This window comes from Cupressus sempervirens, chromosome 6 (genome assembly GCF_028749045.1).
Source record: "Cupressus sempervirens isolate cs-2001-9-10 chromosome 6, ASM2874904v1, whole genome shotgun sequence".
NCBI classification, from domain to species: Eukaryota; Viridiplantae; Streptophyta; class Pinopsida; order Cupressales; family Cupressaceae; genus Cupressus; species Cupressus sempervirens.
Genome location: NC_143123.1, coordinates 146,583,231 through 146,607,213, shown reverse-complemented (window position 1 = coordinate 146,607,213; position 23,983 = coordinate 146,583,231). Strand labels below are relative to the sequence as shown.

Here is a 23,983-nt window from a genome sequence, read left to right as displayed (position 1 = left end):
AGTGTGCTTAACCATGGAGGAAACTCCATCATTAAGTCCAGTTGAGCTAGAGTAGTACTAGGATGGGTGACCACCTAGGAAGTCCTAGTGCTTCATCTTTGTGAGCATCACCTAGATTCAACAAGTTCCAAGTGTTCCATTCATTCTCATGAGAGATGGGTTTGTGTGAACTAGTACTTATGGAACATGGATTAGTAAGTTTGACTCAAAAACTACACAGTTTAACCATGATAACAATATCAAATTTTGACTTGTTGTGGAAAATATCTGCTACCATGGAAATGTGGTTTATCCCAAAGGCTAGCATACCATACACCTCTTAGTAAAAGATAAGATATCATTCTCAGTATAATTGTTTTGGTCTTGATAGTGCAAGTATTTTTGGAGTAGACTTCACGAAGCTCATTTTGTGGCTTTCTCACATATTTTAGAGAAATAAATAAATTTACACATCTTTCGCACAATCTATGAAAATGACATCATTATACATCTAGTATAAAATTCTAAAAGACCAAAAACTTTCAAGAGAATGTTGCTTCGACATAATTATAGATAAAAAGGAATGCAAAGTCTTCTCATGGTTGTAATTAAAACTTTTTAAAATTTAGATTATATAAAATAATCTAAAGGAATTTTGTATTTGATATTATAAGTTTTTATAAAACATTTAATAGTAGTTTGAATGACTTCTAAAGAGATTTTACATCTATTGTCTATTTAATAAGCTTCAAAATTAGATTTCCACCATGTAATACAATGTAATTTAGGTAAGAATAGGATTAAGGTAGTTATTCATTCCTTTGCTTTTGGATTGGTTTATTTAGGAAGAATTATTTTATTTGGAAAATAAATTTGATATTTAAGTATAAATTGTGGTTATTGTTAACGATATTGAGATGATTATTGTGAATGTCTAATATTTTAATGTTTTGTTGGTATGGGTGATCTTTTGGAAAGATCTAATTCTTTACCTTTGTGAGCATCACCTAGATGCAATAAAGTGTTAAGTGTTCCATTCATTCTTTTGAGAGACAAGTTCTTCCTAACCATTACTCATGAAAGAAGAATTAATGAATTTGACTTGACATGGATTAATATAATTATAATAAAAAGATAAGAATTTTCTCATTGAAAAGAAACAAAGTTTGATCTTCCATAAGAATTCCTTCATTCATAGAGCTTAGTTTGATTATATCTATTTATTATTTATTTATGTAGATAATATTATATATACATAGCTATCAAAGGCCAAACTACCATACATGTACCAAAGTAAATATTAAGAAATTTAATGTTTTAATCATGTACTATCATTTATATGATTTTTCAATTTATTATTAATGATAATGTAAAATAAATAAGAGAAAGGCAAGGATAAAACTCCAACTTTTATAAATCATCCAAACCAAACTATGCATTAATTTGTTGAACATGAGCTTCCATATCCCTAAAGAACCCACATAAGGTAAATCAAACAAGTAGTTCATTAAGAGTCCATGTAAACCAAATTTAAAGATGTAAAATATGACATTGTTTGCTTCTATGTGAGGATTAGTATGTTGAAACTCATATTGATTCGAATGATAAATTAACTCTTTTATTTGCTTTACATGGAATATATCTAAAAATAGAAATAGGTTATATTAGAATTATAGTTAAAATAACATATGATGCCCATGTTTATTATTCGAGTAGGAAAATAGTGCATAACACCAACCTTACCATGTTTGTAGCTACAAGAACATATCAAACATAATTTGGCTTCATTGAAGAAATCATGCCTAATGATGAAACAACAATTGATGTGTCTTAAGGTTTTGATTATGTTGTATTTGGGCATTCAACAAGTTCTCAAAACAAGGTTTTATGTGTAGAATGTTAAATGAATCCTCATAGAATTTCTCCTTTGTTTAATATTTTTGAAATTTGTTTTGAATGTATAACTGGAAAATCAATCTCACCTCAAATGGATTACTTTTTTCTTACACAAGCTGAGGGTGGCTGATGATAAAACCACCAAATTATTGGAAACTTAAAAGAAGGCAACCAGTTTTAACATACAATCGAAATGACTCTCTTTTCCCACTTGCATTTGAATGATTTACTTAATCAAATTTCATCCTTCATTTATATCCATTTGTGACATGGTTTGTGAGCAATTCTATCCTTTCAAGGCCTTAGATTGTTTGCAATAAACTAAGTCTTCATGATGTTTGGCACATTTGCAAACTTCTGATGCAGCAGTGCGGAAGACGGAGAAGCAGCCGGGAAGAGGCAGATGTGGGCACCGAGTTGTTTTTGTGGCCGAGTTGGGCTGTTTCGTGGAGAGGAGAGAGATGTTGTCCACTGTTGGCCTTCAACAGCGCCTTGTGTTGAGATAAGTGATGCCGTTGATATCTGCAGCTCTATTGTTCAATATCCAACTCCACCGCTCAAACTCAAGCTCCAGCGTTTCCCAGTTTGCGCTCAGAACTCCACCGTTTGTTTATCGAATATGTGGCAGAGGAAATGGTGAGGGCAGAGGCAGAGAAGATCTAACACTGTGCATACTGAGATGAGCATGAAATTCCGGTTTCAGAAGCTGAAAGTGCCGAGGAATCTGTATTTATGAAGGTGAGTATCCATCAATATTGCGTCTCTCTTATTGTGAGTCTACAACTGTTTTATTGTCCACTCTCAGAGCTCTATCTCAAGATTGGAGAGACAAAAGAGGTGAAAGCCCCATTTTGTCTTCATATCGCATTCATCTAACTGTTTACAACTGTAAGGTTACATCAGATTGGTTCATTGATTAGCCTATGTTTGTGTTGGTTTAGTGTACGCGTCAACATAAATTAGAAAGTCCGTCCACAAGCATGAGGAATTAAACCTGTCAGTTGTACAAGTTTTATTTCATCAATTTCACATTTCTACAGCAAAACCAACCCTGCCGAATTTCAGTGTTTGCTGGTGAGTGCCGCTGCTTTAGGAACTACACCCATTGCGCATTTCATATACTCTGTAATATCACGGGATGATGGCAGCTTATCTAACAACGATGATATTTGGTGAGAATTCTATGCAAGAAAAGCATTGAATCTGTGAAGAGACTGATAAAGTCTGGTTGGATTTGAGCAACAAGTTCTTAGTTTCAAGGTTACATTTCTTTATCGATTTCTTGGATTTGGGGGCTGGAGATTTTTAGTTTCAGATTCTCTTGTTTTTTGGTTTAATTTGTTGGATTTGAGCGGTTAATTATTAGTTTCAGATCTTCGGTTGAATTATATTTTGCCTCTTCCATCACAACAAAAAATTGCATTAGTGGTACCGACGACTGTTGGAAAGTCCATATTTAGGAGAAAAAAGGTATGATTTGAGACTGATGCATGTTACTCTTCCGTTTACATCTTTGGCATCATTGTTTCAATCATTTGGTGAAGAGCATAGTCCATGCGTCTAGATTCATTGTGCATTTTAATTGGTTGTATCTCAACATTATTCTTGCTTCCATCTGCACGGTTGCATGTTTGATTATCCGTAGAGTTTGTAAACTTTTAATAAGATCTGTTCACATCAGCTCAAATAAGGTATTTTAAATCATTGTATCATGAGACCTTCCTCTCTATTTGAATCAACCTATCAACATATACTAGACACAGCTTTGATCTGTCAGAACTACAACTTGCATAAATACTATATGCCTCAGAGTTTGCACGTTGATTAGTTTTTCTTTAATAGATCCTATACTCATCACCCCGATTCGATTACAAATTTTTATGCTATTCTGAATATACTTGCCAGAAAAGTCACATATGTTGACACTTTCTTTATTTGGAATGGCAAATGAATGAGTCACTTTCATTCTGTAATGGCAATTGACAATCCACTTCACATATTCTTTTCAGACACAATTTCAACAAAAATGTAATTTATCACTGGTATAGTATATCTAAGTATTGAGTACTGTCATGTCCAAATTACGGGACAAAAACACACACAATTTTTTTTTTAAAAAATTTATTAAAATGCTCTAAGTTTGAAATGATTGAGATAACAATTTGAAAAAAATTCTTCCACATTCATCTTAGTTTTATAATCTTCCTGCATGAAATTTAATCATTAATTTGTCCTTCATCATTAACTCCGGTTAATTCTTTTAACAATCAAATTTCTAATTTAAAAGTTTTATCACATTGGTAATTTTTATATACTTGCATACAATATCTTTAAATTATTCGAATAACCTTAGATATTAGATTATTAATTAAACAAATTATTAATTAGTCTACTAAAATAAAAATACTTGGGACTAACCATCTTTAATTAAATCAATTAATATTTACATCTAATGCTAACTATTAAAATTACTACCTCAAAATGAAACTAATTATACTATTTAAAACCAACACTACTATACAACTTTAGAACATACTAATTTAATTAAATTAATATCTAACTACACATACTTTTTACAAAAATCTTAAATAACAACTACTTTAAAAAAAAAAACATTTTAATATATAAAACATAATAAAGACTAACTTAAGACTTTATTAAATTAAACTAACTTAAATTAACTTAATTTAAGCTAACTTATAACTACATGTTAAATTTAAAAAAATAACTTACCATTTAAATAAACTTAAACTATCTACAAAACAACTAACACCTATCACTAACAAATTAAACTACTTTTAAACTTAACTAATAAAAGTATTAACAATTTAACAAAAGTAACTACCTAAGACATATTCTAAACTTATTTTATATCATGCAAAAATTAATAATAACACAAACTAAAACTTATTACTAACCTACACCTAACACTAACCCTATACCCCTACTCTACCACACCCCCCCCCCCCCCCCCCCACCTTATGTCACGTCAACTCCCATGACATGCGCTTCCCCAAGCGCTCAAATCTGCGCGCTGCCCGAGTGTACTGATCTGCGTCAGTAATATCCCCCCCAAGGAAGAGAAGTGCAGGTTTTAAATTAAAAAAAAAATGCCCAAGTCCGCTATAAAGGAAAAGAAAGGGTGAGCGCTTAAAGAGGAAAGGAGGGAATGAGGTGATGGGATGGGGGACTGGTGATGTCACCCTCCCATCAGCAACCCTCTTGTCACAAACACTTTCTACCAAGCTTACTCCAATACATGCGTTCAAAAAGATAAAAGGTGGGACAAAAGCAAGGTTGTGCTATCTTGTTTAACAAACAAACTTAAATGCTTCACCCTCCAAGTTGAGCGCCCATTTTCAAATGAAGATGGGGATGGGACATGGGGACAGGGTGATGTCACCCCCCCATGTTCATCTTGATGACTTAAATTACAAGCAATCCAAGGCTGACGCCCAAGAGGAGATGCATATGCATTAAACTCTTAAAGTTTTATAGGCAAAAAAGATATTAAAAGAGATATTTAGGATATCTAATATAACTATGATATTTTTATTTACTTGATGTTTATTTTATTATTGTTTTAAATTTTTAAATCTAATTTTTCAATAAGCAAAAAAGATCTTTTTAGAGAATCTTTTGATTCTCTGTTACCAAAAGAATTAATTTGAATCTCCCATACAAAAGGCAGAGAGTTTTACTCTCTTGCAACATTTATTTTGAAAATTTTCTAAGTATAGATTTCAAAGCCATGCATGAATATATATATATTTTTTTGTCTATATTTTTGAATAGAATTAAAACATGGATACAATAGTTTGAGGCATATTAACACCATATTTAATATGATCTCCTATACAACTTGAATTGCAATACATCAACCATAGACCTTATTTTCTTTCCTTAAGATAATTATCATTTTGAACATATAAGGAACTTGAAAATTTGCTAAATTAAACCATCATCATTCATCCTATTTTTAATGAGCATCCACATAATTGAAAAATTACGATTAAATCTCATGGTAAGCAACATTACTCAATCACCATTTTTATTGAAAAACCTAATTCAAAGGCTCAGCCGGGGAAGAACTAGGAAGAAAACCCGGCTTTGTTGCCAATACAACAAAGTTTGAAATACAACTTACATAGGATATCAATCCCAAATTACAACAATATAATTTTCTTCATGACCCTCATCAAGGGATTCATAACAATTTCTGCAACACATTTCTAGAACCATGGATGGAACAGAATTCTGATCAGGTGACAACAAGCATGACCAAGAATAATTCAACCATGCATATTCACACAAGGTTATCACTATATGATTCACAATGAATCAACACTAGGGAAAGGTGGATTCTTCCAACCAGGAGAAGTCAAGCACAACGCCAAACAGATGCCCAATCGGGGCTATAAATCAAGAACTTTCGTTCTTCCATTTCAACATACCATAATCATACAAGGTTTGTGCTGACAGGTAGGGGCCCATAACACCCTACCCTTTCTCCCTCTTCTCATCCTGAGAAGAGACTCTACACTGGTTGGAGTCCAACTAAACAGACCTTTCCCAAAATTGGTCACTTCTGCCCTATCCAAGGGTGAGTAATACCAAAACACCTATGCAAGAAAATCTCAAAATTTCAAACATAAACATGAAAAGAAATCATCCAAAATAACATGATTTTCAAATCTTCCCAACATACCACAAACATACAAACATTTAAACAACAACAAGGTAGCATAAGCATGAAACAAGAATGAAATTTGAACAAGGGAGATGACAATTCCTACCTTCACAAAGAGGTAATGGCAAATGAACCAGTTTGAGTAGAGTTTCCCCTTCCTTGCTTCAATCTTCAAAACTCCTCTCTAAATGTAGAGATTGGGTAACAACCTCAACTAGACCAAGAAGGGCCTCTAAATAAGCCTCAAACTCAACCACTAAAGGGATCAATAACTTCTCCCACCCACTAGCAATTCTAGAAACTCCTAACTCAACCCACACTATAATTAAACACTAAGTGGAGGTGAGGTAACTCAAGATAACCACTTGCAATTTTCGCACAAAGGTAAAATGAGACTTTTTGAGTGGCCTCAAAAGTCAATAAAAGGGGCTTAGCGGTTGGAAAAGACCCCTAACCCATACCCATACCCTTTGGGTATAATAATTTCATGTTTTAAGCCTTAGGAAAAAGGTTTAGAGCCAAACAAAAACTAGGAATAAAATAAGACCATCTAACAACTCTAACAATGCAGATTAAGCACTAATCCGGATTAAGGGAAGACTAACCTTAATTAAGAACCCAATAGCAAACTAACACCAACTAAACCAACTTGGGTCCAAAGGTTACACAACTAACCCTAATCAGCATACTGAAGAACATAACCAATTTACGAGTGTCAAGCGACACTAACAGAACATAATTACGAACACTAACATTCACTGCACATAGAAAGATACACACATACATCTCACAATACAATACATGAATTACGAACAACAAGGTTTTCAAAATTAGCACATAGAGATCAGTTCTGTTCCTTCGTAGGGTTTCTCGGCTAAAATATCTGCACACTCATTGCACACATCAGTAATCCCGCAAAATCATATGTACATATATGCATACGTATCAGAAATCCACATAAATTGAAACATACATCAATAAGGGTTTCTTCATCCTGCTTACTTTTTTTTAACCATTTAAAATCACTTAGATCAAAGTCTCAATCCTACATTTACTGATTTCATCAACATACATATACGTGAAACATTAAATGACAATCATCAAATATATCTGAAAGTAACATCACACAGCATGAAATAATATAGTATGTTCTAAGCATCAGATAATGTCTCGACATCTCGAGTCATGAATAACAAAAATAATAGTAATGTATCACTATGCTATGATGGGTTGGGGTGAGGCCTCACAAGTCCACATATCTAAACTTCTCTCATCTGCAGAGATTCCGCTTTAGACATTACAAATAATAGTTTCCTCTTATGCAAATTTAAACAATAAACACTATAACAAATAATTATGCATTATAACTGACAAAATATGTGCAGTTGCATACATGAACTTATGATGCATGGCTGTTGAATACAGTAAATATATTGGAAGTGTAGTATTTTTCACAGTCTAGGTTATTAGAATGTAAGAGATGGCACAATGTTTATAAAATATATAAACTCAACTAATTGCAGCACATAAGTGATGAAGGGTTTCTTTGAAACCTAGATGATTTTGCATTGTCCTTTTGCACTTCCAACAACTTTTCTAAGGAGGTCTAATTTGGTTTTCTCAGCCCCTCCCTGTAGTGGGATGGAGAAGAGTTGTCTGAGGCAAACCATAGTAAATAATCTTCTACGATCTTCATATAAGAAATATCTAAAAGATAAGGAAGATGCTAGGATCACTAATGGATGCTTCGTTTACCAATAATACAAATATCATTTTTCGGTGCTCTAGATCATAACTCGGGTTCATGTTTTGTAAAATGAATGATCTTTATATCCTGTACATGAACTGGGTGTAAATTTTTTTATTTTATTTCTTGCATAGTAACTGTGTTAAAAATCCAATCTTTATTTCCTACACATGAGGTGTTGGAAAATTTTAATCTTTACTCCTTGCACGTGAAATGTTTTGAAATCTTTGCAGAATTTAGAATATGTATGTAATAGTGCCTCCAAAAGGTGTTTGGGTTTATATCTTTGGAAATAATTCCAACTACTAGACTCTGTGTTGATCATGATTGATTGTCTTTTACAATGGGAGGGTCTTAGAAGACGGATAGAAACAATCGAGACTAAACTAGACAAGCTGATTGAGGCAAGACACTTGGATTGCCAATCAGCTTGACCCTTGGACCTACTATTTATCTGGGGTTCCTTTGCCGGGAAGTGTCCTGTTCAACCCGGCGAATGGTTCACTCCGTGAAATTTTGGTTGGCAAAACAAATGGAAGTTTTAATTTTTTACCATATGCTGGGAAAGGGGTTTCTACAGCAAGACAAGGCTGGTTAGGGGACACGGAGCTGCTCGGAGGGAGCACAGCCAATTGCCCGGCCACCATGCTGCTTGCAGAGGCTGCCCGACATACAGAGGAGGGAGGCCATGGAGTTGTTTGATACCATCGTCATGAGCAGGGGTAAGGACATAATGACCACCATGACAGGACAATAAATAGATTGGATTAATGCATCTCCAGTGACAAGGAACACTTTAAAAGAAGGCAGAGGATTTTGGAATAAAATCAAAGCTTCTAATCTAAGTGTGGTGATTGACTTGTTAAATAATTCAATGCTGTTGTTCGACCCACGAACAAGGTAATGTCTGGAAAATCTCTATCACTTCTGTAGAATTTCAAATTTTATTGTGCTCTCTTCATTACCCAAATCGTCTTCCTCATTTATTCCTCTGTAGAAAAATCTCCCATTAACTCAGACTACATCGCCAAAATTCTTAGATTCTACCGACACGACCAAGGGGCAGGGATAATTGGGTGATTGGTGGAGATGGCCGATCGATGTTCCTCTTCTCTTGCTGCCTTCCGGTGCATGTAGAATCCCTATAGGGCCGTGTGATAGAGAGGTGGGATTGGCAGGGGAGTATAGGGCGTATGGATCAACCACGATTAATTGTTGACCACCCCTAGAATTGACATGGCTCACACATATTTTGGTATTCAATACCCCTCTACTTCACTAAATGGTCGACCATGATTAGTCAGTGAACTATTTTCCTGCTAACCCCAGGCAAACCCTAGCAGGGCAATAATGGAAAAGAGGGGCTATGCGGGGTCCTCTTGTGGGGGCAGCGCCATTACCTTTACTCACTTCAGGTTTCACCCGCTCTCATACCCTACTTTCAACTATCAAATTTCACAAATTTTTGCCCTGAAAATCTCTTGTACTGAGCGGTATGGATGCCCTTAAAGCTCTTTGGATTGAATTCAGCCCTTGCATTGTCAAATTATTTGTCTCTCTTCTTTATTTTTCTTTGATCACAACAGGATAGAGATCAAAGAAAGCTCACGCGGCAACAGGTATGCAGCTTTCATCGGATTGTCACACCAATTTCAATAGCCTATGTTTTTGTATACTGCTATTTGCAATGGTTGACTAGGGTTTATTCACAATATTTCAATTTTAGGGATTTTGCCTATTTCGTTGTACTCGAATATTTAGCCGCTCCATTGCTCCATCTACTAAAATGCAAGTGTTAGATTATTTTATCACATCTTAGATTCGTCGCGGTGCAAGTCACGGTGCCAATTCTTAGAACTATTTTACATTGTTCTTTCACCGTCTTTTTACCAAAATCAAGCTGCAAACTTGTACTCTACCATCCTCACAGTTGTAGTCCTTGAATCGATGCAAGTCATCACATCCTCTTCGAAATAAATATCTTGTTTTCCTTTGGCCTTAATGATGAGTAATGCAATGAGCTTGCTTAATGCTTGTAATGTTGCTTTCTGTGCCTTGAGGCAACCCAACTGATTGGAAAACAACTGACTCTGATTCCTAGCAAACCCATGATCATACATTCCAATTTTACTTTTATTTTTAATGATTAAGATATACATGCATATAATTCTCGTGCTGCATTTGTTGTCTTTTTACTTTGCAGGACTTGTTTTCCCGCCACATCTTTGGGTTCCTATTGTGACTTTTCCTATAGACTCTCCTTTGAATTTCTATATTCATCTTTATCTTAAAGTTTTAGTTTTTTTGTCAAAGAATCTGTTGGGGAAGTACCTATGCATCTCTCTACTTGGCATGAGCAAAAGTTGCAGGAGGAACCCAAAGATACTCTGCGAAAGAAGAACCCAAGGATGCTAACTATCAAATCTTATCCTCTATTGCATCATAGCAATAAACAGTTTGATAGAACCACTGCTATATTCTGATCAAGGTTTGATATATAACAGACATGATATGCTGTGCGCTCTGCACGTGCAATGAGAGCAGGCTCCTGCAATTTCACCTCAACTTAGTTTGGTCTGTCACTGATTCTGCACTAATGTTTTATAATGGGGCGTAATTCTTGCAGGCATTCAAATATTAAGGAATACAGACCCATATAATTAGTTTCCTAGTACCCAATCATTATCTTTTCAAGTAGTTTTGTCGAAAATTCTCCACTCTTTTAGGGCATTGATTGCTGTTAATAGAGGTGGATAAACAGAGCAGACCAATCTCCATGGGTTTCTGGTAATGAGCGTAGGCTCCTGCAATTTCACCTTCAACTTAACTTGGGATGTCATTGATTCTGCACTCATTGTTTTATACTGGGGCTTAATTCTTGCAGGCCCTCAAATTTAAAGAAATACAGACCCAATATAATTAGTTTCCCGGTACCCAATTATTATCTTTTTCAATTAGCTTTTGACAAATATTCTTCCCTGTTTTAGGGCACTGAGTCTTGTTAATATAGGCAGAGAAATTGAGCAGAACAACCTCCGTGTTTTTCTGGTAATACCAATCTGCCCTGCACTGCTTTGTTTCTAGCCATATATGTTTTCAGATTCTCCAACAGCCAGATTTCTCTGTTAATTAACTTAAGAACATTATCGGACTTCCAATAATACACATATCTAACAATAAGGGAATTATCCTCTTTGGGAACATCATCCCTCTAAAGTTCTGTCCACTGCACTACCTGTAGTTGAAATCTCTCCTCTCACCCCGTCTACTAGGCTATGAAGATTCATATGTCTAACTGCTTTTTATTGTATTTCTTCCAATCAAAGAGAAGAGATTTCCACAATCCATTATAATCATCAAATTGTTTTCTGGATTTGGTTGTGTTGAAATTATTTTCACTGACGTTTCAAATTACATTCCATGATTCATCATCAGGATGAGCATAAAAGAGCACTAGGGATTATGAATCATGGAGTGTGATTCATAACGTCGATAATTTTTTTTTCAACAAAGTCAAATCCAGATTTTTTTTGATGATTGTATCTCTTTCCAATGCATAACTATTTATACATAAAATAGTTTTAAAAGCACAATGTGGAATCATTTGTGCACTCCCAATTACAAACTTTATTAGAACTGAAAGTGTTGTGTGGCTGAGATGATTACTAAAAAAGGCAGCTTAAAAGTGGGTTATGCATCTTTGCATAGTTTTAAAAGCATAATTCCTTATTCTCTCTTTTGCTCATCCTGATGATGAATCACAGAGTGTGATTGGAAACATCATTGATTTTTTTTCAACACAATCGAATCCAGAACTTTTTTTGATGATGATATTTCTTTCCAACGCAACTATTTATACATAAAATATTTTTAAAAGCACAGTGTGGAATCATTTGCTCACTCCCAATTACAAACCTTTTGATAACTTAAATGTTGTTTGGCTGAGATGATTACAAAAATAGGCAAGTTAAAAGTGGGTTATGCGTCTTTGCTTAGGGGCTCAAAGAAATTCAATGTCATGTAGTGCAATGAATGTGGGAGCAGGCACAGGTTGCAGGAATTGAATTTGAATCTGTCAAAATTGTGTTTGTTTCAAAGTTTTGCAAGCCTTTTTGCATTAGACTATATCTCTTGTTTCAGGTGTGTAGCTTAAAAATTGTACGCTCTTCTCAAGAAAGCCATTTTGTGCATTTTGGTCATCATTGCATTCCATGGCAGTGCATTTCTTTCAAACATTTTTCAAAACAGCTCGTATGCATTGTCTACACTTTTACATTTTTCACAGGTTATTTCCTTCATATTTTGCAACCATTGCAGTTGCAGAGTCTTTTGTTTTCCAGGCATTTTGCAAACAGTTTGCCCCAATTTTCTACATTTGCTTAGATCTATAGTCAAATTTAATCATGTACTTATTCATTCTTTGCCTTTTCCCTTTCCATTTTGGCTGGTTTGATGAGCTCTGTATAATTCAAAAGATTACAGTTTAGAAGATGATCGATCCCCACCACCATAGGTTTGCAGCAAGTAGTTTTGAACTCTGCAGTTCAGATCATGAGCATGGTTGATATCAACATTCCTCAATGCAGCAACAACTTCTCCAAGGTTCTTGCCCACAGTATCCTTCTTCTCTGTTGTTTTTTGCTAGGGTAAAATCACTTTTCTAACATCCAAAGGTCAACTTACTCTTCATTTAATTGCAATACTCATCCACTGTGTGAATGCCTCATGAAGCTTACCGCATGATTAGCAAAGTTGCATGGTAATGGGGGTACTTGGGTACTTAGGGTACGGGTATGGGTACGACTATTTTTCAAAATAGGGGACAAGGGTACTTGAGTACGTCAAGCTTATTTAAATTATAATATAACATTTATAGAAAATCTGAAATTATAAGTCATGACAATGGTTTTTTCAAACAAGAACAGTATTGAAGTTTGCGAATGTAGTGCATTGTTTTCAGTTTTAGATTTGCAATATGCTTGTAATAACAATATATGATAAACATTTAGATGCATAACAGAGAAGGAAGACTCTAGAAATGAACAAGAAGATCATAAATCATATACTATTAATTAGCATTGTATTTAAGTTTCAAATTGATTATGCATTGAATTAAGCTTGATAAAGAACAAGCTGATACACAACAAAAAATGGAAACAAAAATCAGAAATCTTCATCAAGGTTCTTAGCTATGATGGTCTCCACTAAATATCCGGTACTTGGGGTATTTGTGCCTGGTACTTGGGTACGTGGGTATGCGTACAAGGGGTGTGGGTAAGTGTACCCATGCAACCTAGATAATTAGGCTTACACGTCAAAGAGGTTTCTATAATGCCATATTTTCTTAATTAACAATTACAACACTATACAATGTTTATATACTCAATGAAAGTGTAAGTGGCCATTTTCTTTTGATAATGCATCTTAGGGATTTCTATAGTGCTCAATTACCTGATCATACTATCACGAAGAGACTGAATGCATCCTGAAGATTGTCGTCAGTAAATATGGTATAGGATGTATGCCGTCAGTATCAGGATGTATGTCGTTAGTCAGTAAATATGGTATCAAGATGTATGTCGTTAGTATCGGCTGACAGGGTGTGTATCGGGAAGTATGTCGTCGGTATCGGGAAGGTTCTACGTTGGTATTGGGAAGGTTGCTCAGGATGTATAAATACAACCCCTTCGGGATCATTGTAATCATCAGCATCATAAGCATAATGTAATGTTTTGGCATGTGCGAATAAAGAAGTTCTGTTATTTCCATCTATTGTCTGTACACATTGATTTCTTTACCCAGTATGGTAAACATTTGGCGCTGTTGCCCTATGAACCTGGAAGAAGGGAGGAATGAAGCTTAATGCCAAATCAGCTTAACAAGGATCAAAATAAGATAAAGGGAAAGATGGAATACGTACTGTGCAAGAAAATTTAATTTTGGCATAGTAAGCTGAACGCAGAAAGAGGTTCCAGAAGATTGCCGACGGACACAGAAGTGCGAAAGAATTTTTGGAGGAGACTTGACAGCGGGTGGAATTGGTGGAAGAAGCAAGGGAGGAGTTTTTGAATTTGTATTCATCGAGGGAAGAGAATCCAGACGGAAGAGAATCGACTCGCACGGCTCCGAGTGCCGAGGGGGCAAGAGCATGGAGTGAACTCTTCGTCCGTGCTACACTTCCAGAAGGGACAGATTCGCTGAACGAAGACCTTTTTTCACCAAACAGTGTCAGCATCAAGATACCAAGTGTCAGTGTCGGGATACCAAGTGTTAGCGTTGGGATACCAAGCGTCGGTGTCAGGATGGCGGGACCAAAGGAGAAGTTGCCTAAATTTGATGGTGATGGAGTAGCTGATCCCATACGACTTTGGAAAACTTGTGAAACGATTTGGAGGGCGAATGGCATAACGGATACAAACGAATGGGTTCGGCGGTTTTCGGCTACCCTATGGGGTGTTGCAATTGATTGGTTCGCCGATGTAGATCCCCAGAACTTAACCACTTGGGATAATCTTAAGAAGGAGTTTATTGCCGAGTTTCAACTGCTTCGCGACGACAACGAAATTGTAGTTGAGATATGCAACACAAAACAGGGGAAGCATGAAACAGTCCGAGTCCACGCTAGGAAGTTGAAGGACTTGATCAATAAAATGGAGAATAAGCTGGCTGATGGGTTGTAGAAAAGATGGTTCATTGAAGGCCTACACCCGAAGCTGCAAAAGAAGATGAAGATTGTGCCGCCATCTTCATACACTGAAGCATACAATCGGGCAACGAACCTGGAAAGTGAGCAGAAGACAAAGAAGAAGAAGAGTAGTTCGTCTGATTTTGATGACGACACATCTTCAGAACGGGAGAGCAGCGATGACGAAAAAGGCAGCAAGAAGGTCCGCTCCCTCCAAAAGGACATGATTCAGATGATGAAAGAGTTCAAGAACATGCAGAGGGAGACCAAAGGAAACGAGCTATGGTGCACCGAGTGCAAGAAAGAAGGCCATACGAAGGGATCCTGCCCGAAAGATCATTTCTGCGAGATTTGCCAGATCATGGGACATTCGAAAAAGGAATGCCTTTTCAATATGAAAACAAGAGGACCCCAGCAAGTGTTCCTGAAACAGGAGGCTTTCGCATCAGGAGGGAGCGGGAACACTAGTACGGAAGGTGCTATGTCGGGAGGATACAGAAATAACCGGCGTGGTCAAAACAACAACAACAACAGTGGCAACAACAATAATGACGAGAGGAGTCGAATTCAGTACGATGCGAATGACCGACTGATAGTTCAATGCCGCACATGCAATTTGTGGGGCCACTTCGCCCGAGACTATACAATGGCGAACACATCAAAACTGTTATGTAGATGGTGTGGACCCGACAATCATGAAGATGCTAAGTGCCCGAAGTCGGGAGTAAACTTGATCACCGTCGGGATGGACGAAGAAGAGGTTTTGGCCATCACTCGGAAGTAGGCGAAAGTATACCCCGACTCGACGGAGGAAAAGAAGAGACTAGAGGAAGTGCGGGCAAAGATCCAGAAAGCAACGCAGGCAGAAATAGTCACACCTGAAGGATATGATTGGTACCTCCGCATGGAACTGTGCAGAACAGAACATTGTACGGAAAATATTACAAACCGAGGTAATCGTCAGGATAAATGACCTGTTGCTCACTATGCCTCAACTTCGTACGACACTCACGAATATAGCTCCGACTACTAAGTTACTAGTAGAGCAAGGAAGGGAGAAAGAAAGTGGTGCAAGTGCAGAGGATCCGATGTTGTTAGCCCTCTTATCCGGACGCCATTTGACAGTCGTCGAAATGGGAATTTTGGGGACTGTTCTGACAAACATGATTGTGGACGGAGGGTCTGGTGTTAATGTGTTTCCGGAGGATCCCTGGAAGAGGTTGGGGCAGCCGACATTGTGGCCTCCTACATTCCAGCTGCTAATGGCCAACCAAAATGGGATCAAACCGTTGGGAGTCCTCATGGCACAACCAGTGACAGTTGGAACACAACTGTTCTTGCTCGACTTCGTCATCATTTTGCTAAAGAGGAGAGGGTACGACGCTATTTTGGGCCGTGGATGACTAGTGCAAGCAAGGGTTAAGTATGACTAGAAGAAGAATACTCTATCAATGGAGCGCGAAGGTAGAAGATTCACAATTGACCTGCATACACAAATGGTAGGTGAGGAGGCAGCATCGTCAGACTTAGAAGGTGAAAGTGAGAATGATGACGAGGGGGAGAAGAGAATGGAACTTGATAAAGAGGGAGTATTGAGACTGGAAGGAGGGTCGAGTGAGGACGACCTGGACTCGTTGAATGGCCTTTCACTGGTAGATGGAGGATTACGAGCTCTTTTCGAGTTGTAATATGTTAAGGGTCGACGAAGGTGAGAAAAAAGAGGAAAATGAATGTTCGAAGGAATACAGAGAAGCGGAAGAAGGCAGTTACGGTTGAAGCTGAGGGGAAGAACATACAGTATGAACTTAGGAAAAGGAAAGATCCCACTGTACGACTGCATAGAAAGAAAATGTTACATCGAACCACGGGTATAACAGAAAGGTGCCGGTAGCACGCAAGACACATCATATGGTCTGCACAGGAAATAAAGAGGAAGGGTTCAACAGTATGGAGTATAGGTTCTAAAATCAAGAATGCACTTATTGACAAAGAGTGGTAGCCGATGGAATTCATGGTACCGAGTGTCGAAAACAAGTTGGGCAATATGGAGAGATTGTGTAACTTAAATAAACTTCGACGATTGCAGACACAAAGGGTTACGGAAGTGACACAGAACAGGCGGAAAGCATGGCACGATAAGCACTTGAAGCTAAATAGGTTTAAGCTCGGACAGTGGGTGTTGAAGTATGATGGACGAAATGAAATCAAACCAGGGAAGTTTAAGGTGAAGTGGGTCGAGCCATACTAGATCCAAGAAGTGGGTGATAATGACGCAATTAAGTTATGGACACTGGACGACAAAGACATACTAGATATAGTGAATGGGTCGAAGTTAAAAATATACTATGAAAGAAATGGTCCCCTGCCAACAAACAATTGAGGAAGGAAAAACAGCTGTAAGTAATGTAGATATGTAAATAATGCATATATGTCAGTAGAATATAGAAGTTGATAGTGTCAAGTAGTGAAACAGGAAGGAACGACAAGCAAATTTGGAAATGATTGGAATTTTCGGCATTACAAAGTAATGGGTAGCACAACCTGGCGTACAGCTTTAGTAGACACGGTATAAAAACAGCGTTTAAAACAATAACCGTACGGCCTTATAAGAGCAAAAATAAGGAAAATATTATAAGTTTAGACACCGTATGACAATTACAAAGGAACATATAGTGCAGACCCATGTGGATTTGACAACTTGTTGATGGAATGCCTGTTGATGTATGCACTTTCCATGTGGATGTATGAATTTTGCATGTTTTGGTACGGTACTACATATGGATTTTGCATACAGATTTTGGTACGAACACTGGGGACTATTGCTGTTGCTACCGTATGGATGTTTTGAGTTGGCCATCGTACGAATGTTTTAAGTTTAGTTACCATACAAACTTTCCAATTTACCGTACGGATCTCTACAATGCAGTGCGCCGTATGGATTTTGACAGTAATGCTTACCGTACAGAGTGTAAACTTTAATACGTACAGATTTTATATTATGTTTGCCTTCTATTATTGGTGTACGGATTCAATGCCTAAAGTCCCCCATATGGATTGGAGACATCACGAAGATGTAAAGTTTGTGTATGGTCTTTTAAGATGAATCACCATACAACTTTTTAGCATGCGTATGGACAAGAAAAGTGAACCACCGTACGGATTTGTTTTGCTCATTCCCATATGGACTTTATTAAGCAATTGAAAACATTTAAATGCACATTGTATGGGTTCGTACGGCAATATGATAAGGACATCTAAGGCATCTGTACGGTGAGTAAATGGAAGGACATTTCATGCATTACTAAGCTACCGTACGGTAATCTAGTTTGGTGTACAGAGTTTGAAGTTCTCATTCCCAGTTATCGTACGGAAATAAAGAATACAGGAACTGTATGGGCAATTACAATTTATCTTTTGGGGCGAGGCCATCCAGTAGCAGGAAGACTATGGCAGAAGCAATCCATTTGCAACATAGAAGAAGGGTGACAGGAGGTTTTCAAAAAAAAAAAAGTCGACAAATCAAGAATGCTCAGAATGAGTATCGGATGATGCCAAAGGGAAGGGGAAGCACCGGCGGTTGCTAGAAAGAGTGTGGGATCAGAAGAAATTGCAAAAAGTGTGTTTCATGCATTTTTGTGTTGGTTTTGGAGTGCTAATTTGGTCCTGGCAGCAAGGGGTGCTGCCCCTCGACCCCATTGGGGGTGTTTCCCCCTAGACCCTCAGTCGTTGCGGATATCAGTCGTGGGAAGTATGACCAGTTGATGAGACCTGGAGTGCTATAGGCTTGGAGTGTTTGTGTACCAGAGGTAGAGAGAGAAAGTTCGTTCCTAGCAGAGTTGGTGTTTACAGAGAGAAGCAAGGGAGAGGCTGGGCAGGAAGCTCGGGAGACGGCGGAGAAGGCTCGGGAGGAGATGGCCGATCAACTTTCCACCCAGCGAATTGCAAGGGAAACAACAGGCGGAACAGTAGCTAGCAGTAGTGGACCAACGTTTGGTAGCAGCACTTCAGGAGAAGGACTCAGCAAAGAAAGCTCATGATCAGAAGGAAGCTGAGTGCTAGGAGGTTGCATTGATGCTAAAGGAAATGGTGGAGGAGAACTCTCAGATCAGAGCTAATTTGTAGGTCCGGACAGATCAAGTGTATCAGATTCGTCGCCGCCGGTCTTCACAATCTAGACATAGCCTTCTGGTTCATGATGTATAGGTCTATGTTGTTTTATGAATAATCTAGTTAGTTGTTGAGTTTTGTTGTGTGGTCGTCCAGAGACTACTTTTCTTTTTAGGGGGGATGATGTCGTCAGTAAATATGGTATCAGGATGTATGCTGTCGGTATTAGGATGTATGTTGTCAGTCAGTAAATATGGTATTAGGATGTATGTCGTCGGTATCGACCGACAGGGTGTGTATCGGGAAGTATGTCATCGGTATCGGGAAGGTTCTATGTCAGTATCGGGAAGGTTCTTATTATGTAGCCGACATGTTGTATGTAGCTGACGGACACCTTCGAGAAGGTTCCTCGGGATGTATAAATACCCCCCTTTGGGATCATTGTAATCATCAGCATCATAAGCATAATGTAATGTTTTGGCATATGCGAATAAAGAAGTTCTGCTATTTCCGTCTATTGTTTGTACGCTTTGATTTCTTTACCCAGTACGGTAAACAAAGATTAGATCATCATAAAGTTGTGTGTGAGTCATTTCTATTATGCCAAACTCCCTTGATTTCAGGAAGATTAGATCATCATAAAGTTGTGTTTGAGTCATGTCTATTATGCCAAACTCCCCTGACTGTCCACAGTCCCAATAAGATTAGAGCATGTGTCTAAGAGGTTAATTCTTGTGAATTTGTCTAAATATAAAATTCATTGACAATTTGAGTACATCATCAAGCTCATGTGACCATTATGCTTATAAACTCTAAGGGGTTATTATTAATTTCTGAACTAAATTTTCTTTTCAGGTTATGAAAAACAATTGTCTTGCTAAAGAAGTTTTAACATTTCAACTGACGACTCTGACAGGTCACCTCCAACACCTACTCAAATGTCAACTTCTGTGAATTGGAGGGGAGCATAAAGTAAGCAATATTCTAGCATTCCCAAACAACCTTTGAACAACTTGTGGTGAGATTGGTGCACAAACATTGAAATTGTAAACATGCAAGATGCATTGCAAAAAGTCCACATGATATGTCAACAAATAGAGACACCTTGCAACCTTTTGCAAGAGTTAGCATACGACCAATACTACAACATGGGAAAGGCACGTGAACTTGAATCTGCATTCTGTAGGCTTTTCTGATGGCATGTAGTTCTCCATAGCCATTGACATATAGATACATGCTTTTACAGGGTTTGAATGTCCTTTCAAAACTTTGTGACTTTTTCTTGGCTTGTACAAGGTTCAAAGGCCCCCTCAAAACTTGTCACCTACCTTATTTACAAACAATGTTTATATTATGATGTAGGAGCATCCTAGGTTTGCTTGCAATCCTGCATGTTTGGAGGGATTTTGGTTAAGTATTGAGGAGCTTCAAGCTTGGATTATGGTGGAGTTATGTTTTATGGTTAGGGATGTGTTGGAGACACATTGGAGAACCTTTCCTCATGATTTCATAGAGATTGGCTGGATTGAGTTGAAGTTTGAACTGTTTTTACCTTGCTGCTGGAATTGCATTTTTTTGGTTTTTGGGTGCTTGTTGCAGTCCATGTAACTAATTTTCCAAAATGAGTTAGAGGTTGCACACTTCAGGGATTGAAGAGGACCTAGAGTACTTCCTTACGTCTAGAGCACAAGTTCTAATTCATTATAAGTTGGGAGATATGACAATACTCCTAAGTATCGATTTTTGACAGACTGCATGACGGGTTTCTGTACATGACTTTCAAGATGGATGCACACTTTTCCTTGAGGAATCAACCGTTGCACATTTAAGGGGTTGTAGAGGACCTAAATTACTACCTACTGTTCAAAGCGCAAGTTCTAATTCAATTGGAGCTAAGAGATATCGTGATTTTGCTCAGATATCGATTTTTGGACATTTAATTGCTGTTGCAAGCTGACTTGTGGCATTTAATTTAGGTATTTGTATTTAATTTGTGTCTTGGGCCGACTTGTGGCTTAGATTGGTATAAGTAGCTGTCTTGTGGAGTCTTTTAGTCATGGAGTTGGAGATGGAATGAAGGATAGATGCAAATTATAGAGCTAGAGCTACGACTGAGGAACTAGAGGATCTCTTGGTGGACCTAAGGCTACAAGTGTGGATTCTTCTTAGTGTTCTTATCCAATTGTGTATCTGGACTAGTTGAGATTGGTCTTGTAAGTTGGATCCTATTAGATCTTGCAGAACTGATTTTGTAATTGCTGTTTGTATTTAGCCCTAACCTGAAAGGCCTTACAGCTGGGCATATTGCATGTAATTAGTTATACTTTATGAACAATTATTGTGATTTGGTATCATATCTTGCATTGTTGTTTCTTGCTGTTGTGTTTCCGCTGTGTGGTTATATTGCTGGGGGCTAGGACATCTCCTTTGGGGATTTTGCTACCTTGCATTGCATCAGGTGGTATTACAGCGATGGTTGTTCCTAAATGTGTTGACAGATTGCCGAAGTTGAGGCAGTTTACACCAGGATTTACAAAGAAGGTTGATCTTGTGGCTGATTGATCTTCTGGATTGGTGGATTTGTTGCTTAGGGTTTGCTAAAATTTTGGAAGATGCCTCCAAGAAGAGTGGACCCTAGGGAAATTGCTGACCTTAGTGATGCTGTAGAAGAACGGATCTTAGAGAAGGTTAAAGAAGATTTCAGATTTGAGATGGAGGAGGTTAGAGCAGAGTCTAGATCTCAAATAACATCAATGAAGAGTGACATGATTGCTGAAATTGTAAGTGCTTTAGGTGGTGTACCTAGGCATGTGGGCACTGAAGGTAGTTATGAAGAAGTTGTTGAAGACTTTGAAGTTGTTGGATCGAGTAGTGAGGATAGAACTGATCGTATGGAGAGACCTATTGGAATTAGGGCTGGTCAATTTGCTCGACCTGGATCTCAGTTGACGCTGAAGCATAAGATGGAGGTTTCTAATTTCTCGGGTACTTTGAATCCTAAAGACCTGATTGATTGGATTGGTGAATTTGAAGACTACTTTGAGCTTGAGGATATTGAGGATCCACTCGGAGTAAGGTTGGCACAAACTAAGCTGAAAGGACATGCTACTTGATGAGTCTAAAAAATGCTTTTATTTTGTTATGTTTAAGATACTTTGTGATACTCCGTTTATCCTTGTTTTAACACTTATAAGCCTATGTTTGATAAACCTTTGATGATTTATGGGGTAGAAAAACTATGTCATCGTTTGCCTAAATTATATCTAATATGCAGTATTTCATATAAATATCCAAATGTGCGTTCTTATGCTTGAATTTAGTTTGATGGATGTTTATTTGCAAATATGTCTTATATCTTAACTAACCTGATGATAAGGATTAAAGGATGAGCGGAAGAATCCAGAAGTTGGTTGCCGACAACATTCAAGGAGAAACGAGCATCAAGGAACAACCATGAAAAGGAAGTTATAACCACTTCAGGAAACATGGCAGCGAATAAGGAGGAGCTTTTACGAGCCATTACCTTCTCTGCATTTACGTTGTAACAAGCGGATGCTGAGACTTCATTGCTCCCTCCTCAATTCCATTATCCTTTCTTTCCGCTTTCAATTGTTCTCCTATATTCTTTCCTGTGGACTTAACTTAGGATACTTACTTTTCTGTTATGTAATAAAGAGTAGATTCCCTATATATGTCGGGATCGACTCTTGTGTGTGAAGTTTTTTTAGTTTTGGTTTTTGATAAGTTTTATCGAGTAAGAGAAAACACTGATTCACAGTTTGTTGCAGTTGTGTTTTACAATTCTGAATCATGTAATGACTGATTAATGAAATGAATTAGTTCTCTTTAGCTTCTATCCTATGTTGGTAGATTAGAGAAGCCAACCAAGGGGGCCCACTTGGTTGGTGGATTAGATTAGGATAGAATAGATTCATTTTACTAGCATTAGCAGTATTTTAAGTAAGACGTAGCTAGTTAATTCCTTCCTGTAGCATCACACTTCATGAACGTCCTGCAGCATTTGCGAGAACAGTCTAGTGGATGAGTCAAGATGGAATCTCTGTTATCTTGTCATTGTGTTTTCAACATTCATAGATTCAATAGTTTCCTTTCCACAGCAGTAGTGTAGTTTCCTTCCTTTGCATTTTTACTTTCCTGCAGCACAAGCATAATGACTCATCAAGGTACCTAGTGCACATACTGTGCCGACCATTTCAAGTATACGTCCTTGGGTTGACAATCTAAATGCACCTCATGGTAGGGGAAAAGTAGTCCTTAGCTTGAATAGATTATTCCTAAGCCAGGCCTAGCGCATGACTATGGAACACCTATTGTGAGGTGGTTCATTTTTGGCGCCGTTGCCGGGGATGGTGTCAAGCTAGGAGCATTTTTGAGTCATAGTTTTTAGATTAAGTTCTTTTTACCAGTGTGAAAATTTTAGTTGCATGCATCGAGGAGGAAGACGATGAGATGAATATGGCAGATTTCTTCCACAAGGATCTATTAATTTGAATGAAGAAGTTGAAGAAGAAGTTGAGTTGCCCTTTGAAGACGCAAGTCCTGTTTTCCCCACAGTATCATCATCAAGAGCTGAATCCCTAGATATATCTGGTCTCCAACCTTTCACTGAAGTATTGACCAGTCTTCTTGATAACACTACCTCGAATCCACCAGTTGTTAATCATCCAGTGCCTAACATTCCTTTTCAGCAGCAACCTCATAATCCAGTCCCACCAGTCATGGCACAACCCACTTTTCCATTTCCACTTCCAAGTGTCATAACCAATGCCAATCTCAAGAATATACCTCCCACTGCTCTTCCAAAGTTCTATGGCCTTGCAACTGAAGACCCTGATACCTTCTTGTTTGAGTTCGACAT

General features: G+C 37.7%; 1 protein-coding gene across 6 annotated transcripts in view; it reads left to right on the top strand.

Annotated features, from left to right (window-relative positions):
- Positions 1-2,046: 2,046 nt before the first annotated feature.
- LOC149551649 (uncharacterized) overlaps positions 2,047-23,983 on the top strand; it is a 107,361-nt gene continuing 85,424 nt past the window's right edge. For 2 of the 6 annotated variants that reach the window (XR_016352788.1, XR_016352789.1), the window contains exon 1: positions 2,047-2,613. Coding sequence is in view for 1 of the 6 variants with exons in the window: in XM_089787162.1 (XP_089643288.1) it covers positions 9,001-9,034 (34 nt within the window). In the remaining 5 variants the exon portion in view is untranslated. Of the gene's footprint in view, positions 2,614-8,768; positions 9,213-23,983 lie in introns of those variants that run through there. The other 4 variants (XR_016352787.1, XR_016352786.1, XR_016352785.1 and 1 more) reach the window with 4 other exon arrangements.